Source organism: Ciconia boyciana, chromosome 2 (assembly GCF_034638445.1).
Source record: "Ciconia boyciana chromosome 2, ASM3463844v1, whole genome shotgun sequence".
Lineage (NCBI taxonomy): Eukaryota > Metazoa > Chordata > Aves > Ciconiiformes > Ciconiidae > Ciconia > Ciconia boyciana.
The window spans coordinates 151,971,452-151,992,860 of NC_132935.1; the positions used below are offsets into that span (position 1 = coordinate 151,971,452).

The window sequence follows — 21,409 nt, forward strand, 5'->3', positions numbered from 1 at the left end:
AAAAAAGAGAAACCCGATCACGTAAGCTTGCAAGGGCCAACCAGTGTCCTTGGGAGTGAAATTTCTCCAACTGGCTTTCGCGTTTTGAAGTCAAATATTTTATTCGGAAAAAAGAAATCACTAGGATAGACCACTTCCTGCATTTTATCTTCTTTTTTTGCTCTTTTTTGTGCTGCTTTTCCCCACCTCCTCAGAAGAAGAATATTGCTGAAACTGCTTTCACAAAAAAGCTCTGCAGATGTTGGCCAACCTAGCTGAAATTACTGTCTGGAATCTCAAGTGTGGAAAAAGTGTAAGGCAGTGTAGAGTAGTCCCGTGCTATTTTTGTCCCATCTTGTTTGGGAAGGTGTTGGAGAGATGCTTCATGAGGCCAGTGCTCTTTTTAGGATTGCAAAGCGGTAGTAGAATCTCTGGAACTTCAGCTAACATGTAGCAAGAGGGTGTTGAGCTAATGCTGCTGGGAGTTCTTTGGGTGTTCCACATTTCTTGTATGTGGACGACTTATAGTCAAGTTTCCTTCTTTGGGGGAAAAAAAAGAATACTTTAGTATATGAAGCTTTAGAGCTTTACTAAAGCTGTGTAAAAGACCTGTTCTCTGATGATGGTTTTAGGGACTGTATAAATCGGTGACTAGGGAAGAAAAATGATCAGGACTTCGATGGAATGTGGTTTTATTAACTGTGAGCTGTGGAGACCTTTGACCTGTCTGAAGTGGCAGAACAATTATGGGGTTTGTTTTGACTATTTTATGTATGTATAGCCAACAGATGGAACAGAAAAACTCTAATAGCCAGAGGAACAAACTTAAACAGAAGTAGATTTGGCAGAGGTGAGAGCAAAGTATTTATGAGAAATCATTTCCTTTGGTATGAATGTGAGACGAAGGCTGGTTTCATATGGATGAGTTCTCTGTTTAATACAGTTCCACGGCTAGCACAGCTTGAGTAGGCAGGGCAGCAGCAGGAACTGCTCATGCATTGAGAGAAAAGTCTATGAAAACACAGCGTAAGGGCTTATCTTGGCTTTGGCATTGGTTCAGGATGCAAATTTTGCATTGCCCACGTCCAGTTCCCATCCACCTCCAGAGATCTGTGCCTGGAGCTTGCTGACTTTCAGTGGCTATCTTGCACTGTCAACCTGGTCAACAGCGTAGGCTTCAATCTGCTTTGCTGCAGATGCTGAAACTAGGTATGGAAGAGATGTCCTTTGGGTTAGCACTGTTAACTAGCTGCATACTTAGCTACTCTGCACTGTTAGTTGCATCAGATGTGTACATATTAGATTTTTTTTTTTAATGGCACAATTACAATCTGAGCTAACCTGGCTTGAGAAATTGAAGCAGATAGCTTGAGTCTGCTTTCTGTAAAAATGTAGACTAAAGGAGTTGTTTTGGAGAGTGGCCCATTTGATTTCTTTCCCCTGTTAATCGCACATTCTCAGTAGGCACTCATCTGTAGCCTCAGACGCTATATTCATACCTCATTCATTTGCTACTCTGAGTAGTCATGACCAGAATACATTCATTCTTGCTGATCCAAGACATTTCACCTGGAGTCCTAGTGGTGTTTCAGCACATAAGGTTGATGTGACAGCCAATGTCAATAGTATCTAGCTGTATCTATGAGGTATGAGCACTGGTATTGACTGCAGCAAGCTTCCTGGATATGTGTCAGCTAAGCTGAAACCCTGACTTAGCTGTGCATGTAGATTCTTGCAGTAGAGGAAAGGGAGAGAAGGTGCATCTGACCTTTAAAAGGGTGGTGTTTCAATAATGTTTATCTTTTAAGCATCTAGAGCGATGAAGTCTGGTAGGGAAAAAAGTTGATAGATTTACTTCTGCGGTGGTGTGGAACAGTGTCTACTAGACACTCCTGACTCATCAGGCATTTCTGATGGCAATCTAGGGCTGATTTAGCAGGCTGTAGACTTTAGCTTGCTTTAACTTTTGATCCTTGTGTCAACAGGATCAGAACCCCAGAGGTGCGTTGCATCAGAACAGGCGCACACGGCTTTTAGCACCACATCTTTGCCAAGGCAATGATATGCAGGTGTGTGTGTAGGGGTTTGTTAGGCACACACACACCCGCCCCCCCCCCCCCCAGTCCACTGCGTCCTTTGACATCCTGGATGGTTTCTCTTCCTGGTGGTTAGAAGTCACACCACACTTGTTTGTGTGGCACTCACTGCTCCAGTGTGGTTTGCAAACATCACTGATAACTGTGCACATATGTGTATATATATAGCTATTACTTCATCTATCATGCCTCCTGTTGGTTCACTACTATTTTGTGAACTGTGACAGCTGTCTACTAGCACATAACACCACCAAACAGTTTACGGGGAGAGAAGGAAAGTATGTCCAATTAAAACTACAAGGGAAAATTAGCAAAGTAGAAAGTGATTAACCATGCAGGAGTATCATGAGAGTACACGGTAATTTTCACTCCAACCATGAGTCACTGGGATTCTTGGGATTTGCTCAATATAAGGGAGTGGAGGAAAGTAACGAATAGGAGACACTGTTTCTTTTTAAACATAGTCAGTCCCCAACTTTTGTGGAGACAGAGCAAGCAGTAATTCCATACTACCTGGTTTTGAAAGCGGTTACTATAGTGTGTAAGCTTGACCTCACCTAATCAAAATACAACTTGTCCAGGTTATACTAGATCTCGAAAACTGCTAGGCTGCATAGCAGATTCTAGCTTAGCCTTGGAAGTACCTGGAAGGGAGGACTCCTTGGTGTTTACACCTATGTGCCTAATGCACTTTTGACAACACAAGCTTAATAAACTAGGAAAACAAGAGGAAAATGCTTGTTCCCCAACAAAAGCTATTTCAAGCCTCTTAACTTTATTTGACTGTTCCTTCTTATTCTAAAGCAAGTTTCTGCAAGTTTCTGAAACGTAGTAGCTTATAAACTGTATAATCTTTTGTTGTCTCAGTTTCAGAATTAAGAAAACTGTTTGAACCAAACAACCAAGACTTTTTGGAAATGAAAAGGTAAAAACAACAAAAAAAAAGTATTTGGCCTGTAAAACAAAACACACAGCATGTTTTGTTTACCTCCTCTTAGAAACTCTCCCCTCAAATCTTCAAAGATGCCTGATTTCACATTTTTCACCTCTTTTTCAGAAAAGAGAGAATAGCTAGACGCTTAGAGGGAATTGAAAATGATACACAACCTATGCTTCTACAAAACTGTCCAGGATCAGTCACACACCGTTTACTAGAGGAAGATACACCAAGATACATGCGTGCAACTGATCCATACAGTCCCCACTTAGGTAAGTAGTATATATCAGTTAATCTTGTATTGCTGAATTAATTTGTTTACTACCCTCTCATTTGTGCAGTACATGGAGAAGAGTTTTATAGAAGAGCTGTGGTCAGGGTTTTTTTTTTAACTTGCCTTTTAATTCTCCAGTTGTCTTATTTGAAAAAGGTTGATTATCCATATTGTTTTAAAACAACAATAATTTGATATGAGACTCTTAAAGAATTATAACTAATACACATATCTTAATCATTTGTATGTGCTTTTGGAGACATAAGTGCAAAAATGTAATGTGTCTAGTCACTAGTGCACTTTGATTTGTAAGAAAATGTGAAGGTTTTAGTTCACTCGATGTGAATGGTGGGTAGCGTACTTGGAGTTTTGGGATGGACTTGCTCATATATGTTGTACTTTTGACAGGAAGATCAAATGAAGAGGAGGAAACTTCAGATTCTTCTGTAGAAAAACAACCCAGGTCATCCAGATACCGAGCAGAAATCACAGGCAGTAATACAGAGCCCTTGTATAGTACAGGAAACATGGATGTCCAGGAACTAGAGTCAAAAGCAGAAAGAATAGCTAGGTACAAGGCAGAGAGGCGGCGCCAGCTGGCAGAAAAATACGGATTATCTCTTGATTCTGATTTGGATTCTGACTACTCATCCAGATATACGCGGGCAAGGAAAGATCCCGACAGCGTGGAAAGAAAGGGAGTGAAAAGTGAAAGGCAAGATGATGAAAACAAGGACTGTGGCTCCCTGTATTTGTCCAGGACTGAGACGAAGGAGCCAAAGAGTGTGATTTCTGAATCCAAAGAGTACTCCAGCCATGAAAAGGATGGTATTCCAGAAAAAGAAGACCTCTCAAATGAAAAGAGTGATAGAAAAGCAGATGATGACAGTGCCATTAGACAGGCTCCTGACCCTTCAGCAACCTTGGATAGTTCTGTCTCCCTTTCACTTTCTGGACGAGAATCTTCCTCCTATAACGAAGTGCCAATATCACCAAAGCAAATCCCCAGAGAGTCCCTTTCTTCACCAAAGCGGGCAGCCTCACCAATCCATTTGCAGAATGACCAGCCCTTGCACAGTAACATCAGACAAAGGTAAGCATGACTTTTATTTGTCTATACAATAGATTCCTTTATCTTAATCACCTTCTGCAGCAGTGTCTACAGTATTTATGAGAATGTATTTATTACCCTTGAAGAACGTATGTAGTGGCTTTGGATGTCTCAGGATGGATTGGTTGGGTTTATTGAATCCCAGTGTGTTTCTGATACAGGGAAGAGGGTATCTATTTCTATGATTAGATATGTCCTTGGTTTCACTTTATATTTATAGAATTTATGCTAAAATCAGGCCCTTGGGTGGGGAGAGTGGAATAATTGATGTTTAAGATATTTACACAAACTAGAAATTGAAGCAGTTATGGTTCTAAATCTGACTTTTTTTTTTCCCCCCATAACCTGTTAGAGCAAGCCTTTAACTTTTTCCTCTATAGCCTGTAATTGTTTGGGTGGGGGTTTCCAAGTAAAGGCAAGTTGCTCTTAGTGAAGATTTGAATAGCTTCATGATGGCTTCTGCCAAAATAAAACAGGTCTCAGAGTTAAAAGCTGAAAAGTGCCTTGGGTCAGTTGAAATAATAGTTGATTTGTTCTCCTGCTGTGAAAGTGTAAAAACCCTTTGAACTGTGATAGTTAATCTTTCAGATAATATCGGGGTATGTGTGTGAAGGGGCAGAGGGGAGAGTTAAAACTCCACGCTGAATTTAGAAAATGTAGCCTCCCTCATAGTATGCTGAATTACTTCAGATTTGACAAATTTACTCCAGTAATAGGGTAACCAGATTATTCCAGAAGGAAAAAAAAAATAGTTTTCACTAATTTCACATTGTAATTTCACACTGTAGTGCAAAAACAGACTGTCAAAGTGTTTTGGTGACTGAAAACAACACGTGACTAAGAATTTGTTTAAAAGTATGATTTTCTGTGTGATTCTTTAATTTCTAGGTAGGTGGATAAATGGAAAATAATAACTGTAAAAACAAGTTAAAATGTTGCAGCTAAAAATGATGTAAATTGTAATGAGAACTTAATTGTAAACACATCTGCATCATGCTGAGCTGTGCTGACTGTTTCTAAAAAACTGAAATGAACTGTCATAAACTGAACTGTTTACACTTTTTGGCATTTTTTGCAATAGGTTCAGAAACAAGCTACCTTGACTGGACTTCTTTATTCTTCCCATCAAAATCACAAAACTTGATTCTTATTTGTTGTGGCCTTAATTATTAACTCATATAAGCATATCTTAAAGTTTGAATGAGGAAGCAATCTTCCACGTCAAAGGTTAACCACCTGGTAGATTAAGTCATCTATTTACAGTGTCTATAAATAGCGCAAATGTACATTTGAAATGTGCATTTCAAAAAAGCCATCAGAGGGAAAGTAAGTCAACTTAGAAGTACTATCTTATATTTAGTTTATGTTTTAAGCTTACAATTCTGCTACTACAGTAAGGAAAATACTCATCACAGGGTCATCCATACAACTGAGACCAGAGTTGTACTGAAACTTCCTTGAGCTGACTAGGTTATTCCAGGCTCCAAAAAACTTGTCTCTGAAGCAGTCTCAACTCAAATACTACAAAATATTATCCCTTATCTTCAAATGGTCAATTTGAGATAAATCTCTTGACTAATCCAATTACTGATAGGAAGCAATGGACCTTTGGCAGGTTGTTTTCTTATTTTATAAGGTGAAGGAAGGGACAAAGTTTGCAGCCTTAGGAAAGCAAGAGAATAGCCCATTAAACTTTATAGCCAAGCATGTGTCTGCTGCAGTGTAAAAAGGGGTTTTATTTTCTTTACTCTCATAAAGCAATCCTAGTCCTTGTTTCTGTGAGCGGAAACCAGTGAAACACTGAACAATTAAATGCCTTCTAGGTTGTTACCTCTTACAACTCAGGAGAAGCTGCGCTGAATGCAGCATTGGTGGGATGGCAATTGCCCTGGTGAAACAGCGTGCTGGCTATAGAGAGACACCTGAGTCTGCTCAGTCACGGATTAGCCTTTAATATGGAGAAATTGGGTCTCTTATAAAGCTCTTTCATTTTTAGCTAACAAGTGTGTTTTTTCTAATGCAGCTCTATAAACCAGTTACAAGTTCAGACTGAGCAGGCTGAAGGCATTATCAAATCATTCACAAATTCCAGCTGTTTCTTTTTGAAGCTGCCACTTCTGGCATTACCTATTTTTATGTAATAACAGAGGCTGCAAAAGTTGGGCAGAAGAGAAATCATTAAGGAAATAGTGTTTTTAATGGGGGCATACTCTTTCATCTGTTAAAAGTCATATGTCCCTACGAGATCTAACGCTATGTGAAACACTAAGGGATCAGCTGTGTTTGGCAAGCCCTGGAGACAGGCCCCTTCTGCAAGGTCTTCCTTTTTTTGAGACTTAGTTGTTCTCCATTTTCAGATAATGAAATGGTAAGATCCATTTTCAGGTGGGTTCTGATGTCAGGATGGTTCCAGAGTTTAAACTCCATCCAATTTGTGATACAGTCGTTTTTTCTTCTCTGCTCTGCAGTAGTGCCATACTAACAAATGAGACTGGGGCAAAAGCAGCAGAAATAAGTCATAACTTAATATAAATTGCTGACTGCATTATCACTAATTTCAGATTGTCTCTGGATGAGGCTTGGGTCAGTATTTGCATAAAATAGGTTTCCCACAATTACTGTCTGTCTTATCTTCTGAAGAAAATCGTCTGCACCCACCAAGATGGGTGCAAGCTCTTACAGCAGCCAAGAGTTTAAACTTAGGGTTTGGTCTCTTGTTTGGATATGCATGGAGGCAGTAGGTGGTATTTTAAAGGCCAAGTTGCCAAGAGCCCGTTCTTCATTTTAACACCCCTGACAACTTCCAGTGCCAGTTCGTAGTCACTGGTGTGATATTCTGAGATTTAAGGATAACCTCTCAGAAACTCTTGTCCCTGTTTCTGAGTGTTAAAGTAGTCATCGCCTATTTCCATGCGGTCTGTTTAAAGTTACTGTCTGGTAGTCTCCTGTAAGGCCATTTGCACAAGCAAAATAAGGGCTAATGCCAGCTTTCCAGGTGGCTGCCGTTTTGAAGTCAGTTCCACATTACATAGGTTGCAAAATTGCTTTTGTGAAATTTAAATTTGCTGAGTTCAAATTGGAAAATAAATGCAGCTTGCTTTGGAATACATATGAAAGCTTTGTGCCTTCAGTCCTAAGACAATTTAATAATTAATCCTATTATCCATCACTGAGAAGACAACAAAGTGCTGAGAAGGTATCATTTGACATTGTCTGCATTTGGCTGCTGAAGTGGCTGATTAACTCTAAATTCAAAACATGGTTTGCGTTATTCTGACTGCTCTCTTCAAAGGATGAATGATCAAGTACAAATGATTGCTGCTTGGGCCATGCCCACTATAAAAATGTGCCAAAGTACACACTAAGAGATGAGAAGGAAGTTTGCTTTCTTTAAAGCAATTCCAGCTACCTGTTCAGCTCCTGTGAAAGGTTTTTACCCCCTATTTGGTCAGTTCCTTCAGGAATTCAGAAACATTTGGAAAAACAAAAGGTGTTTTAACAGTCGGTGTTTGACTTTGTTCTAAGCTTGATTTGGATAAGGTGACAACTGTAGGTGAGTTCTCAAATTTAAACTTATTTGCAGTAAATGCACTGTTATCTTAAGAACAGTCATTGATTTGACCTTTTTCAACTATTTTTATTAGAAGGCCAGCTAAGAAAAACTGAAGTAGATGACCTGGAGCTTAATTTGGGATTTTCATCCCAAATGGCTCTACTGCAGTGCAAGGAGTTCTTTCAGATGTAGTTATAGGTAATGGAAAGCAACCTGGTCACTTGTCACCTCCAGGGAGTTTGTAAACGTTAGTGTGGCTGGACAGTCTGTGCTTGCAAGGTTAGAAGTATTTGATGTGATCTACTGTTGCTGATGGACTGTAGATGAAGATGGGCATTAGGAAAGTATTTGAGAAACTGTACACAGGTAGTCTGCAGACACCCTTTCCTTTAGGGCTTTTAAAAGTTTGCAGTGCTCTTGTTTCTTTTTATGCTTTCAGCTCCAAAATGGAAACAGAATAAAGTCAAGACAAGATCAAGTTGGGGGTTGCTTTGTTTTTTAAGCTCGTTCTTTGCCTGGTCACCCAGTGACACAGCATGTTTTATTTGAGCTAACTGGGTTTGCATTTCTGAAGCTTTTGTGATACAGGGCTACAAGAGGAGAGAGTGGTTCCAGCTGCTCCTGAGAATTTCTTAGGTAGTATGATACAGCCATCTGAATTTCTAACTTCATTAAATTCATATTACTACTTTGTTTCAGACCCAGTGGTGTTTACCACTTTAAACCACAAATGAAAGGAATGGTTTTAGCAACTTTCCCAGGTGTCCTTACGTAACTCCTTCAAACTGACCTGCAATGGCAAATGGCAAAAATAAGATTATGTGGTTGCTTTCGCTTCTCAAATTCTGGACAGTGTAACACTTGGTAAAGTTACCTTTGCAGAATATTTAACATTCAGAACACCTTAGATGTTTGTGGAATTAATATGATAGTTTGTTTCACAGTCTGTCACCTTCCAATTTGATTAATGTGCTGCGCTTTTATTTTCATGGACAGTACTCTGTAATTGAGTAATTAGAAAACAAAAAAAGCGGTGGGGAGGGAAGATTGGGAGAAACAACGGGAGCATGTGTTGAGATCTCAAAAATTACCTGAAGTTCTGTTTTCTGTAGTAGTGCAGGGAAAGCAAAACCTGAATGGTTTCTTCAGAAAGATTCGGAAGGGGACACACCTTCACTTATCAGCTGGCCCTCCAGGTATCATAAAATGTAGCTGTGTGGCTAACAACCATACTACAAACCTTCCCTTTCTTTCCGTTTACTCTGTCTTCATGTAACACTTGCCTTTAATTTTCCTTTAACAGCAGCAAGTTAGAAAGTGTTGTTTCTTGCGGATAAACAGCTGTTGAAACTTTTCTGAAGCATCTGCTTTTATTGTAACTTACAACGGATTGGTATTTTGAAGAAGTACAAATGCCTCTAGCTTCTTCTACATCTACTATTGTTCTGGCTTCCACTAATTTTTATAACTTCTTATTTTATCCCACTTTGTACTCTGCAAACCAGCAGATTTTTGTCCCCCATACCAATCCATCTTAGCATTCCCTACAATTAATTCCATGAATTCCAAAGGAGATAGTGCAAGAGAAGTAAAAAATTTATATTGAAAAGTAAAGCAAAATCTTGATCAGAGCTACAAGCAGCTGCTTTCTCCCAGTTTGGTAACACCAACAGTTAGCCCACCATGGGAAGCATTGCAGGATGGCTCTTTTCCATGTTCCTGATTAAAGTAGTTCTTATAACCCAGTACTAACATCAGTGTGGATGTTCTGGAGAATGCTTGGTACATGTAGTTTAAAGAATCACTTTTTCAGACTGAACACACTTTCTGTGCTTAAGTAATTTCAAGAAGTTTCCCTGATAAGTGCACCAATTCTCAGAGATAAGAAACACCAAAATATTAGAAAGGTTGGTGTTTCAGATAACTTTGGATATCCTGAATTATTCTCTTGGATATTAATTTGCCTTTTTTTTGAAATCTTGCCTTTTTTTTTTTTTTTTTAATAATGTAAACTCCAAAAAGTCTGTTGGTAGTAAGCCTGGAATTGCACGTACTTTGAGCTGGATTACTTTCAAATAAAGAGCTAGTCTCCTATTGTACTTGAGTTTCTCTCCTTCTCCAGAATTAAAATCATTTTTTATACCCATTTGGGAGGGGAGGAAGTACAAGGTTTTCATTTTTAATACTGTGTATGCGATATTTACAAACGCTCGCCCTGTAAGCTGTCCGAACACTCGGCATGGCTGTAAAACTGCTGGAGAGTTTACCTGCAGCTGTAGACGTAGAGCAAAGGCTGCCTCCAGCTGCACGTGCTTGCCTTCTGTTAGTGGAGTTGCATTAAGTGTCTAAAGGTAGAATACGACTGTTTTGCATGGATGTTACACAAGTCTAGAGGTGTTTCTAGAAAATACAGTGAAGTAAGGTAACTTTTGGGAACATTCCTGTAAGTTTTGCATGTTAGAATGTAATGAAATGTTTTAAAACAGAATGCCTGTTTTGGTTTGGGTTTTTTTAATCCTTTTCTCCCCTGCAAGCCCTCTGAATAGCAACAGCCATGCCATAGTTTCACTTCGGGCTTTAAGGCTTGCACTTTCAACATTTTTTTTCTCACTTACTGAAACAGGTTACACTACATGTAACGTTTTAGATGTCTTATATCATACACAAAAGGACAAGTAAAAATGTCTCTGGCAAAACATCTGAAGGGCTAGGTGGAGATAACCATGTGTTTTTTCATCCCTTTCCCCAATGCAACAGCATCTTGATATGATGTAAGCTGCCCAGTGTTTAGACACCTTCAAAAATATGACTACATACATGATTGCCAATGGAATTTGCAATTTCACGTTGAACCCAACACTTTGATAATATAAAAAGCAGTTTTGATCATCTTGTTTGTTTGAGACTATGGGTATGTGCTGTTTGACAAACACACTTGTGACCTCATGGGAACATGCTGTACATTTTCAGAGCTTGCTCAGTTACCTTCTCAGGAGTCATGCATGTTCAAGGGCCTGTGAATCACTTGAATATTTTTGAGCAATGTTACTGCTGAGATTCGGGAGGAGGAGGGGGTTGCATCATAAGATTGCTTTCTTTTATGTATTGATTGCTTTTTATTTTAATACGATGTTGCTGTCTGTACCCACAATAGGCATCTGTGTTCCTTCCCAGATTGGGTATTGCTGTTCACAGCTTTAATCCTTTTTCTTTCTTAAAGAGTAAAAGTTAGAGAGAAACTGGTGAAAGAGGAAAGTGCTCGTGGAAGCCCTGAACTTGTCACAGACACAGTATCTCAGAGAAAATCCCATCCAGTGCCAGCCCACTACATGCCTCTTCAGACAGAAACATCTGCCTTTGATAGGGTTATAAATCAGCCCGTCAGTTCAGTCCGCCAACCAATACATGGCTATATTCAGCCTGCTGGCATTGCTCACACAGCTCAGCTGATGGCAACAGAAGAACCAGCAAACATCTCTGTTGGCAGCCTCCTCCTACCAGACAGCGTTAGCCTCTTAGCAAAATCGTCAGCCACCACTGCATCAGAGAGTGAAAAGAAAGAGGCACTTGGTTATGGAGCAAAGCTTGATGAAGAAGATTCCTTGGAGGGTGAACAGGCTTCCAAAGGCAGAAGACCGATTTTGCCATCTGAGATTCGCAAGCAAGGGAAGAACCATGAAAGCCTCTTTGGAGGAGGAGAATTGGATACCCCTGTGGGGAGTTCCTCTTTCGCAAGCAAGCTGAAAGTTAACTCAGAAGTTCAGAGAGAGCTGGAGTGCAATAAGAGGCAGGCTCCAGAGCAGCAGTTTAAGAACCCTGAGAACATAGAAAGGAGTGAAGCTGTTATGTACATACAGAGTGGGTCTGTATCGCAGCCTGCCAAGGCAAAAGCTCCTGTTCGGAAAGTGTCGACAGCAAAGCATAAAGTCCTGGCTCGCTCAATGTCTGACTATACTGTGGCTCCTAAGCTAGAAGCTTTTAAAAGTAAGGAGAGCATGGAAGCAAATGCACCAAACGGTGAGATTGGCATGGTTGACACAAAAGTCTCTGTTGCCCAGCTCCGTAATGTCTTTCTGGAGACTGCTAATGCCAACAAGAAAACAGAACTGTAGGTGACATTTCAGACGTATTTTCGTGTGAAACTTGCACGTCCTTGGCAAAAATTACACACACTCAACAGCAGTTGTGTTCGGCACTTAAAGCACACAGCTTAGCTCTCACCAGTGTGTACTGGAGGCTGAGATGGTTTGAATCCTGCTTTTGTGCTTCGCTTGCTAGTGCAAGTTGTGATGTGGGGTAGCTGGAATGTGTACGTCTGCGCATGTTACCAGAGGAGCATGCAGAGTGATTTCTAGTGAATTGTTGAGATGCTTATATCTATGCTTTACTTCTCTCTTCTATTTTCTTTTCTATGCGCTTTCTATCATGTGGTTTAAAAGTGAATCTCGGTTTGAGATGTCAACGGCAGGTAGCACTTTGTCTGCCAATGGTGACCGTGAAAGAGGGCCACGAAGGCCGAGGCGCTATTTTTCTCCTGGTGAAAATAGAAAGACTTCTGAGAGATTTAAAACTCAACCTATAACGTCAGCAGAACGAAAGGAGACAGATAGGTAGGCACGTACGTAGCTCTGTGTAGCATTCTGGTGCAGGTAGACATGAACAAGCTTGTGAAGAGACTTTGTTCATTTATTAGCATAAACATTTTGCAAGGTTATTGTTTCTCTTTAAAAACAATCAAGTATTTGTTATAGCTTCTTACAAAATAAAAACCAAAACACCACTGACAAAACCAATTCGTTGCAAATTCCCCCCACGTAAAATGGTGAACAGTGAATCATCATAAAGTGTTATAGCAGTCTGGTTCTAATGATAAATGCTTTTGTCTGCTCTTATATAAAGAGTTTCCTTTCCATCTACTCTGCTTTATCATTTACCTTTTTTGTAAACAACCAAAGTGACATATTTTATGTTAAAAGAGCTGGCAGCAAATCTTAAACTTTTATCTTCTGCAAGATGAACTGGAAATCATTTTCCTTTACTGTATTTAAGTTTGGCTGCAATTGCTTGCCTTTCTGCTTTATTAAAGGATGTCAAAGTGGAAACTGTTGAAACTTGAAAAATAGATAAATCTTTCCCACTCTTAAGACTTTTGATGTCCTGCTACTTCAGATGGAGTTTGAATTTCATTTTTGATGTCTCATTTCCAACTAACTTCTTTCTGTTTGATAATTTTTCACTAGGTCAATTTTGAGTGCAGAAATACCAACTGCTGATGGTATGTTACTATACTATTTTCTAAGGGAGAAATGGGAGTTTTAACTGGAGAACTATTTGATAATGCAAAGTCCACTTGAAAATGACTATAATTACCTATGTTTGAAGTACCACTTTTCCTTAGGCCATGTCTACTGCAGACTTGATTTCAAATCCATTTAAGTCCAAAAGTCTGTCTATGAATACTGAACTTCGTATGAGAGGCAAGGGGGTGAATGGCTTGACACTTTTCAGCATAGGTTTGGGTTTTTTTTCTGATTTAGACAATAAGCAAGCTAGTTGATGGGGAAAAAATATACACATTTTAATTCAGTGGTCTAGGACTAATAACTAAAGAAGCCTTTACTATAGTGTAAAACTGATATTGGTAACTTGTTTTCTAGCAAAGGAAGTGGCAAGATGCTGGTTATTAAATTATATAATTCAGTGTGCCATCTTGCTTCTCTTTCCCTCTTGTCACTGTCAGCAAGTCTGGCACAAATTAAGTGGGTAATCTCATGAGTAGCTAAATTTAGATTTAATGCCTTATGCTATTTGAAAGCTGATATTCTCTGCAGCTTTGAGATGCTGGCTCTTGGATCTGGAGGATGCTGATTTCAGCTCCTAAGGATACCAGTTGAGCGTCTGAAAAATGAGGACACAAGGTGGTAATCAGAATGACAAGCTTCCAGGAGAAGACCATCTTCTACGGTCACCTAGTAGAAAAAAGATGTTCTATACAGCAGGATGAATACTGACCCTTAAAACAGTCTTTCAGTCTAATTATTTTCTTAGTCCATGTGTTATCATAGACTAATATAAGTCTGATTATTAATAAAAGGTTGTTTGGATAACTTGAAAGCACATGAACTGTCCTGAAGACAAGTCTTTTGTTCTCAAATCCTGTTAAGAATTTTGCTCTGATACAATACATGTAAATACAAGTAAAGTTTACACAATTTAGTTAATGATAAGCCTTTTGTTAAAAGGGAGTAACAGCCAGCTTATTTGCTCGTGGTGCTTCTTGTCTTAGTAAAACATAATTTTTGAGGAGGTCAGAAATCATTTAGTCAAAAAAACCCCTTGCACTTAATATGAGCATGATTCATTACATTCAGCCTCCTTTTTTTTTTTTTTCCTTTGTGTAGACGAAGAAAAATTGGATGACCGAGCCAAACTAAGTGTAGCTGCAAAGAGGCTACTTTTTAGAGTAAGTATTACATTTTCTTAATAGATGGCCGAGTTAAACATTTCATATACAAGATGCTGAAGAACCCAAAGTGCATTAGAATGAAGTGTAATGTGGTTAACCCAAGTCCAAGCTACCTAACTTTTTTTTACTTCATCTCACCTACCTACACAGCAGACCTATTGCTCTAAAGCCTTCTTTCAGAATGTCATTTAGAGAGATGTGTAGTTAGTTTTAACTCCGTGATGCCTACTGTGCAATTACATCCTGTTTCTAATTCAGAGATGGGCATTTGGGAAATTTACTACTTTACATGCAAGAAAGCTAAAAAGAAAGTACTGTTTTAGAATTTTTCTTCTCTGGTTTTAATTATGACATATGTCCTCTTAGGAAATGGAAAAATCATTTGAAATGAAAAATATTCCTAAACCACCTACAAGAAGTTCAGCAGTAGAGAGAAGACTGCGGCGTTTGCAGGATAGATCGCACACACAACCAATTACCAGTGAGGAAGTGGTCATTGCAGCTACGTAAGTCTTGTACATATGTTGGCTCTAACTTTAGTTCCTGCTTTTAAATCTGGGAATAAGTTCCATATATGTGGTGTTTACAACTTTGTAGCAAGGAAAACATTTATTGTTAAGGGCCAACTTCCTTGAGAACCACAGGGGAAACTATATTGAAATTCCTTTTTAGAAGTACAGGGACTAGTAAAGCATAACTTGTATGAACTGTAATTTGGCAGAAAGTTTATAAACCTGTAAATTAGGTAAATGGGATTAATCATACCATTGGTCTGTAACTCAAATGAAAAAGATACTTTGCGCTGAGGGAAATCTGCACAATTTCTTATGGAATGTATTTGTATTGGGGAAAACCTTTTACACTCTGAAATTTCAAATGTATTTTTTGGAAATGCATTTCTTGCACTCTGGTCATACATCATGAAATTTTCCTGAAAAAAGGAAAGTCATTTTTAGGGAAAACTAAACAAAGCTGAATGGATGTTCACCTAATGATCTACTAAAATATAGCTTATGTTATGGGTAATGAGTAACTTCAAGAGACAACCTGTTTGCTCCTCTAGGTTTTTAGTTCTTTCAAAGTATTTGAAGTTGTTTTGCAAAGGTGGCAGCAGATAACTCAGTTAATTAAAAATCATTGCTGTTTGTTATTTTCTGTTTTGTTTTTGGTTTGGTTTTGGTCTTTTCTGTAGTTAACACTTAATGTATTGCTTTTCTTAATGCTTTTTTCTTCTCTCTCCCTGTGAATTTTCCCTCCTTGGCAATTCTTTAAAGTGAATCTACCCCTGCTTCACGTTCTGTGAATACCCACACAGTAGTGACAAGAGTACCTAGTCCCACTGTAGTTAAGAGCACTGTACAACCTATCAGGTACTGGGGGGGATAAACATGCATGTTACATGGAGCACAAGATTCCTCAATAGCAGATGCATCTTTAAAGTCTTGAATGCCTTTTCAATGTGTCAAGTCAATACTCGTTTCAACAATATTTAAAACATTTGTCAACTTCATTTATGTTTGCATGACAAAACAATGCAGCTTTTTTTTTCTGTCAAGCATCTGTTTCAGGACCTTTCTAACCACACTTACCTGTTCTAGAAGCATATTCTTTGTGAAAGAAATGAATTTGCGTGTGAGCAAACCTAGCAGAACCCCCTTTGCTCTTGTACTTTTTATTTTAATACAGTAATGTCATCTTGAGATGAAAATACCAAAGCTGGGTGCTTGATTTCACAAGCAGTACATATCCTCTTTGTCCGTCTCTACATGGGTTTTTTTTGGTTTTTTTTAGTTTGCAAAATTAAAAGAAAGATAAGAAATTGCACCACCTATAGGTAAAGTTGCAGAATACTGTTTGCCTGTTCTGAATGAGAGAATTTTAGCAGAGATCACGACAGAAAAAAAAAAAAAAGAGAATACTACTAATTCCATAAATGTGGCTGAATCTAGCTAGAGGTGAATAAAATATATTATTGTAGAGACAAATGCAGTTACAGCTTTTATGAATTAATGTGTCTGCCTTCAGCATTGGTCAAACAATCTTCAAAATTAATGGAGTATATTTCAAAACTATTATTTGTTATTGAGTTACCCCAGATAAAACGAAAGACAGTCTAAATTCTGTTCTACTTCAAATTATAAGCGGCATTACAACTTATGCTAACCTAAAAGCAGCACTAACTTGGAGGTCAAATCCGCCTTTTAAATGTTTTTATTGTATATGCTCCACAAATTATTTCTAATAAAATTGAAATTTATGTAAATTGCACTGTAGGACCCGTGTTTGTTCTACAGCAGGCATCCTAAATGTCTCTCCATAGCTCTGTATTCTGTATAAAGAGATTGATCTGAAAAGTCTCTCTTCAATCTTGAGTTCCCCTTTTAAAAAAGTGTTGTATCCTAATCAAATGAATTTGTGAATGAAAATTTAACTTTTTTTAAATCTTCAGCTGTTGAATTAGAATTCATCATGCCAATGTTGAACCACTGCATAACCACTTAGGCTGCTATATTACATTGGCTATTGTGCTTCACGTGCAGTTCTTCTGCTTCTATCAGGTTGAGATTTTAAAACTTCATAATGGCTTATTCAAAACTCATTTCTAGTTCTGTTTCTTCAGCTTGCAGGCATCAGCACACCAAAAAATTTTAGCTAAAGAGGAGATAAAAGCAGCCAAAGAGGCGATGGGGCAAGATCAGTCTGATGAACCAGATTCTTCCACCTTAAGTTTGGCAGAAAAGATGGCTTTGTTTAACAAACTGTCTCAACCAGTATCCAGGGCCATCTCCACAAGGAGTCGAGGAGATATTAGGCACAGGAGAATGAATGCTCGTTACCAGACTCAGCCAGTCACTCTTGGAGAAGTTGAGCAGGTAAATGCAATCTTAGTTCTTTTTCATTTGTTTCTTTTTATTGGAGAAAACTGTTTCAGTGTAAGATGCTGTAACAGCTGGCCTTTTCTTTGCTCTGAGCTACACACAGGTCATGATATATTTGCAGGAAAAAGCTTGTCAGGAAGCAGTCTTCTGACATTGAGGAACAACATCCTCTAAAATGTTCAACTTTGTTGGTGTGCTTTTCTTTTTTAAGGAATTCAAGAGTATATCATCTTCCTGATTAGTGCATCCTGTACCTTTCACAGTGTCTGTCTTTTCCGGTAGAATATTACATGTCTTCTAAAAGTAAATTCCTGACCAAAGGGGTAAAAACTGTGATACATATCATCGTGCTTTAGATGTATTTTCAGGGAATTTTGGAGTTTTGTCATGTGCAACTTTCAGACTCTTTCCTGAAAGCACTAATAATATTTCCATTATTAGTCAGGACATATTCTGTCATTTTCCTCTGGGAGGGGACATTGATTTTTATTTTTTTCCCCTAAAAGCAGAATATTTTTGAAATTCAGAAAGTCATGGTCAAAATGAAATTATTTAATATGTGCAGTGGAATTGGGCTTCCTGTTCTGGAACCCTTCCTATAATTGGAACTGCAAAGGAATGCCTTTTTAGTGAAGTTTGAGTGTAAGATGGCCCAGCAGTGGTCTTTCCGAGCTGATGTTCACAATAGCAGAAGCATCAGTCCCTTAGTATTATAGCTTTAAAAGAAATCACTTTAACGGTGAAGCACAACTCCTATGCATGTCATATTTCTAGCGATTTGGATCAATCTGTGTTAGAAAGTTCTTACCCCTCTCTTTCTATATGCTTCATTCACGATTATACATTTTCCATATTATAATAATAGAATGGTGAGAAGGTAGGATTTCTCTAACCATATGGGTGCAAAGCTGTACATATATATAATTGTACTTTATGCCTACTTTACTTAGGCCTGAAGTAGTAGTAAATATTTTGGCAAATTTATTTCAGCAAGATTTCCAGACCTTACATAGTCCTCTTTCCATTCATTTTCCACATGCCAACCACTGTCACAACCTGGACTTTTTAATGATTGTGTCACTAACTTGTTTGGGGGCCAGGAAGGTGATCAACACAAATGGGCTGAAGCAGATGGGAAAGAAGCCATGACAGTCACATTAGTTTGTCAGACTTTTACAGAACAAATTTGCTCTTCAGGCAAGGAAACTCAGAGGAAGCATGTTTTGTCATCTCTTTCTGAACCTAGCAAAAGAAACCAGAGTTGATTCTGAACCAAGTTCAATGGAAGTGTATTTTCAAAAAGACTTTTTATAGTGAACTGTTCATTTGGAGTGTTCGGGTGTTTTGAGATGCAGTTACAGTTTTTCTAGGAAGAAACAAATAAAAGGTATCAAAATAGATAATTAGAGGTTACGTTACCAAAATATATCATTGCAAATGTAAATATCTTGTAAGTAAAGCTGAAATCTCTTTGCTGATCTCCTCTAAATTTCTGATTCTGATAGATGCAATGGAAAAAGAGTAAACTGGTAACTATTTTCTTAATCTTTCTTTGGAATTTTTGAGCTACCATAGTAGTCTTTGCTCTGCTTTCTGATTTATTTAATGAATGACAATGTTGTCCATGCTTTATGGAATTTGCATGTGCATTTTAAGTTTTCAGTTGATTTCCTCCTACTGGTGTGACTTTGTCTATTCCTTTTGCATGCTGTTCACTAGCCCTGCAGTTTGAGAAAACAAAAAAAAGCCAAACAAAAAAACCTCTCCTGATGTGTATGAAGGCATGTTTGTCAGTCTCTTTCATAGGTTTTGTCTCCTTTGGAGAAGACAAAGCCAAGCTCTGCATTTCAGAAAAATTTTGCATCTTAACTGTCTCCAGGAAAACTTTATAAAATTACTATGTTGAAAGAGTCAAAAAGATAATTGTTCCACTGTAGAGGCTGGCAAAGCAAATTTTGGAGGTTTTTTTAAATATGCTTCTTAGATTCAAATACTTTGCTCAGAGATGGACATAACAGCCAGTATTTGATATTTGAAAAAGTCTTAGACTAACAGTCCTGTGTGAAGGTAATTTATGTGGCAGAAGCATCAGGAATGTCTGCCCTATGTAGGACAGCACGGAGCAGAGTCTCTCTCTGGCACTGAGCTAGCTCCAGAGCTGGAAGCTGCATAACCGTATCAGAGCAGAGCTGTGCCAAAGCTAATTAGCCCTGCTGAGATGCAGAGTTGATTAGCCTGGGCACATGGCATGTCAACCAGTGTCTGGAACCTGAGCTAATTTATTTCCCCGGTGCTGCACAGTACCATGTCAGTATGAAACTTTTCATGGAGCCTTGGCACAATGTCATGTTGCATGCTACACATAAACCCTTTATTACTAAAGATGTTGCTGTTCACATGCAGTCATTTCTTCCCTGGGTGGAATAATCCATCTGCAGCCAAATTAAGGGGGCATTGTTGCTCTCCTTTTTTCTGTTTCTAGTCTATATTTATAGAGCACTATATTCATATGGAAGCACACCTCTGAAGAACTAATGTGATTAGACTGTTTTTGGGAATTGATGATTTTGGAGCTTCTAAGTCGTCTTTTTATTATTATTATTCATAGGTACAAAATGAAAGTGGAAAAATTACTCCCCTGTCAACTGGAGTTGCAACATCAGTTTCAACGATGGCATCTGCCCTTTCTCCACTGTACGCTGGAGACCTGCACGCAAAGCCAGCTGGTGATGGAAGCATGAGCACTGCCACTAGAGCTGATTTGAGACTCCACTCTTCAGCAGAAAACTCGGACTCTTCAGGAAAACGCACACAGAAGTCAGAACAGTGGCAGCCCTCAATGGAAGCGCTAGAAAGCAACAGGGCATCAAAGAAGCATGAAGAAGAGAGAAAGAGGTTTCTAGCACATGAAGGTAATGAAATTACAAAGTACAGCTCCTTTGAGGAAGAAACCACACATCCTGTTCCTGAAAAAACAGGAGACTACCATAAAGAGACAACATACAGCTTCCTGAGGAAGGGCAGCATGGAACTGTTTAGTTCACAAGCACTTTTTCAGCCTCTTGAACAGAAGGAAATCGATACTCGCATGCAAGGTAAATGGGAAGTCAAAGAAGGCCAGTCCTTTGAAGAAAAGATGGATTTGGAAAGTGTTATGAAAAGCAAGACTTTGCAAAGAGGTGCAGTATATACTTGCTTTTGGTGTAGTCTCGTTCAGCACACGATGGTGTTTCTCTAGTTTTAAACATCTTCGTTTCAAGCATTATCAAGGCTGGTTATTTTTTCTTTTTTTAACACTGCTTAAAGGTAGAGAAATACCTGTGAAATCTTCAGTTTTACAAATACAGTTTTCTCTTTGTTATTCTTTCAGTTCTTCAGCCTTAAAGATGGCTCAATTTTATTCAGATTTTCTTACTTTGAAAGAAGTTATATTATGTGCTGAAGCTAAGATTTATCCTTTCCTCTTTTGCCCTTGCCCTGCCCTCCAAAATGCTGAATAAGCTAAACATGCTGCTCTGGGTCAAGTGTCTGCTCTTAATTGTTGCCTTCCTCTGCATATATAGTTAGGTATTAACTACATATGTATATATATAGCTAGTAGTGGATAATTTTCAGAGAACTAGTTTTGCAAAACTACTATTATTTTCTCTTCAGTGTGGTGACAAAATATAAGCGAAGTAATTCTCAGAGCAATTACGTTTCTATATGCAAAGCATAATTCAAGCTTAATAAGTAAACTCACCCATCTTTAAATAAAGTGCTTTGGAAATAATCAGTCAATTTGGTCATTGCATAAAGCCTTCTATTCTGTTGAATGTAGAAGGATGTTGTATTAGTTTTCTGTTTTATTATGATGGGGTACAGGACCACAGTACCCTGTAGTGCTAGAACCACTTTTGTCTTCATCCTGTGAAGTTAATTTATTTTGAATTTAATGGTCTTCGAACAGGCGTAGGGAGGAAGGTATAGTTCTGCCTGTATTCCTCAAAAGCAGTGTCCATTCAATCCAATTAACTTTTGGTGACTGCAGGGGAGACAGAGACTGGGATAAAACAGGAGCAGTCGTGTATCAGAGGGGTGTTACGTTTGTAAAATTTCAAAAAGAAAAATGAAG

At 38.5% G+C, this 21,409-nt stretch overlaps 1 protein-coding gene across 18 annotated transcripts in view; it reads left to right on the plus strand.

Moving 5' to 3' along the window:
- The window catches only part of SVIL (supervillin), a 158,529-nt gene that overhangs the window by 84,919 nt on the left and 52,201 nt on the right, over positions 1–21,409 (plus strand). For 6 of the 18 annotated variants that reach the window (XR_012041231.1, XM_072854562.1, XM_072854551.1 and 3 more), the window contains 12 exons: positions 2,943–3,000; positions 3,133–3,284; positions 3,695–4,379; positions 9,063–9,146; positions 11,171–12,058; positions 12,390–12,560; positions 13,191–13,225; positions 14,352–14,413; positions 14,783–14,922; positions 17,037–17,289; positions 18,801–18,824; positions 19,904–20,474. Coding sequence is in view for 17 of the 18 variants with exons in the window: in XM_072854551.1 (XP_072710652.1) it covers positions 2,943–3,000; positions 3,133–3,284; positions 3,695–4,379; positions 9,063–9,146; positions 11,171–12,058; positions 12,390–12,560; positions 13,191–13,225; positions 14,352–14,413; positions 14,783–14,922; positions 17,037–17,289; positions 18,801–18,824; positions 19,904–20,474 (3,123 nt within the window). In the remaining variant the exon portion in view is untranslated. The remainder of the gene's footprint in view (positions 1–2,942; positions 3,001–3,132; positions 3,285–3,694; positions 4,380–9,062; positions 9,147–11,170; positions 12,059–12,389; positions 12,561–13,190; positions 13,226–14,351; positions 14,414–14,782; positions 14,923–17,036; positions 17,290–18,800; positions 18,825–19,903; positions 20,475–21,409) is intronic. The other 12 variants (XM_072854566.1, XM_072854567.1, XM_072854565.1 and 9 more) reach the window with 10 other exon arrangements.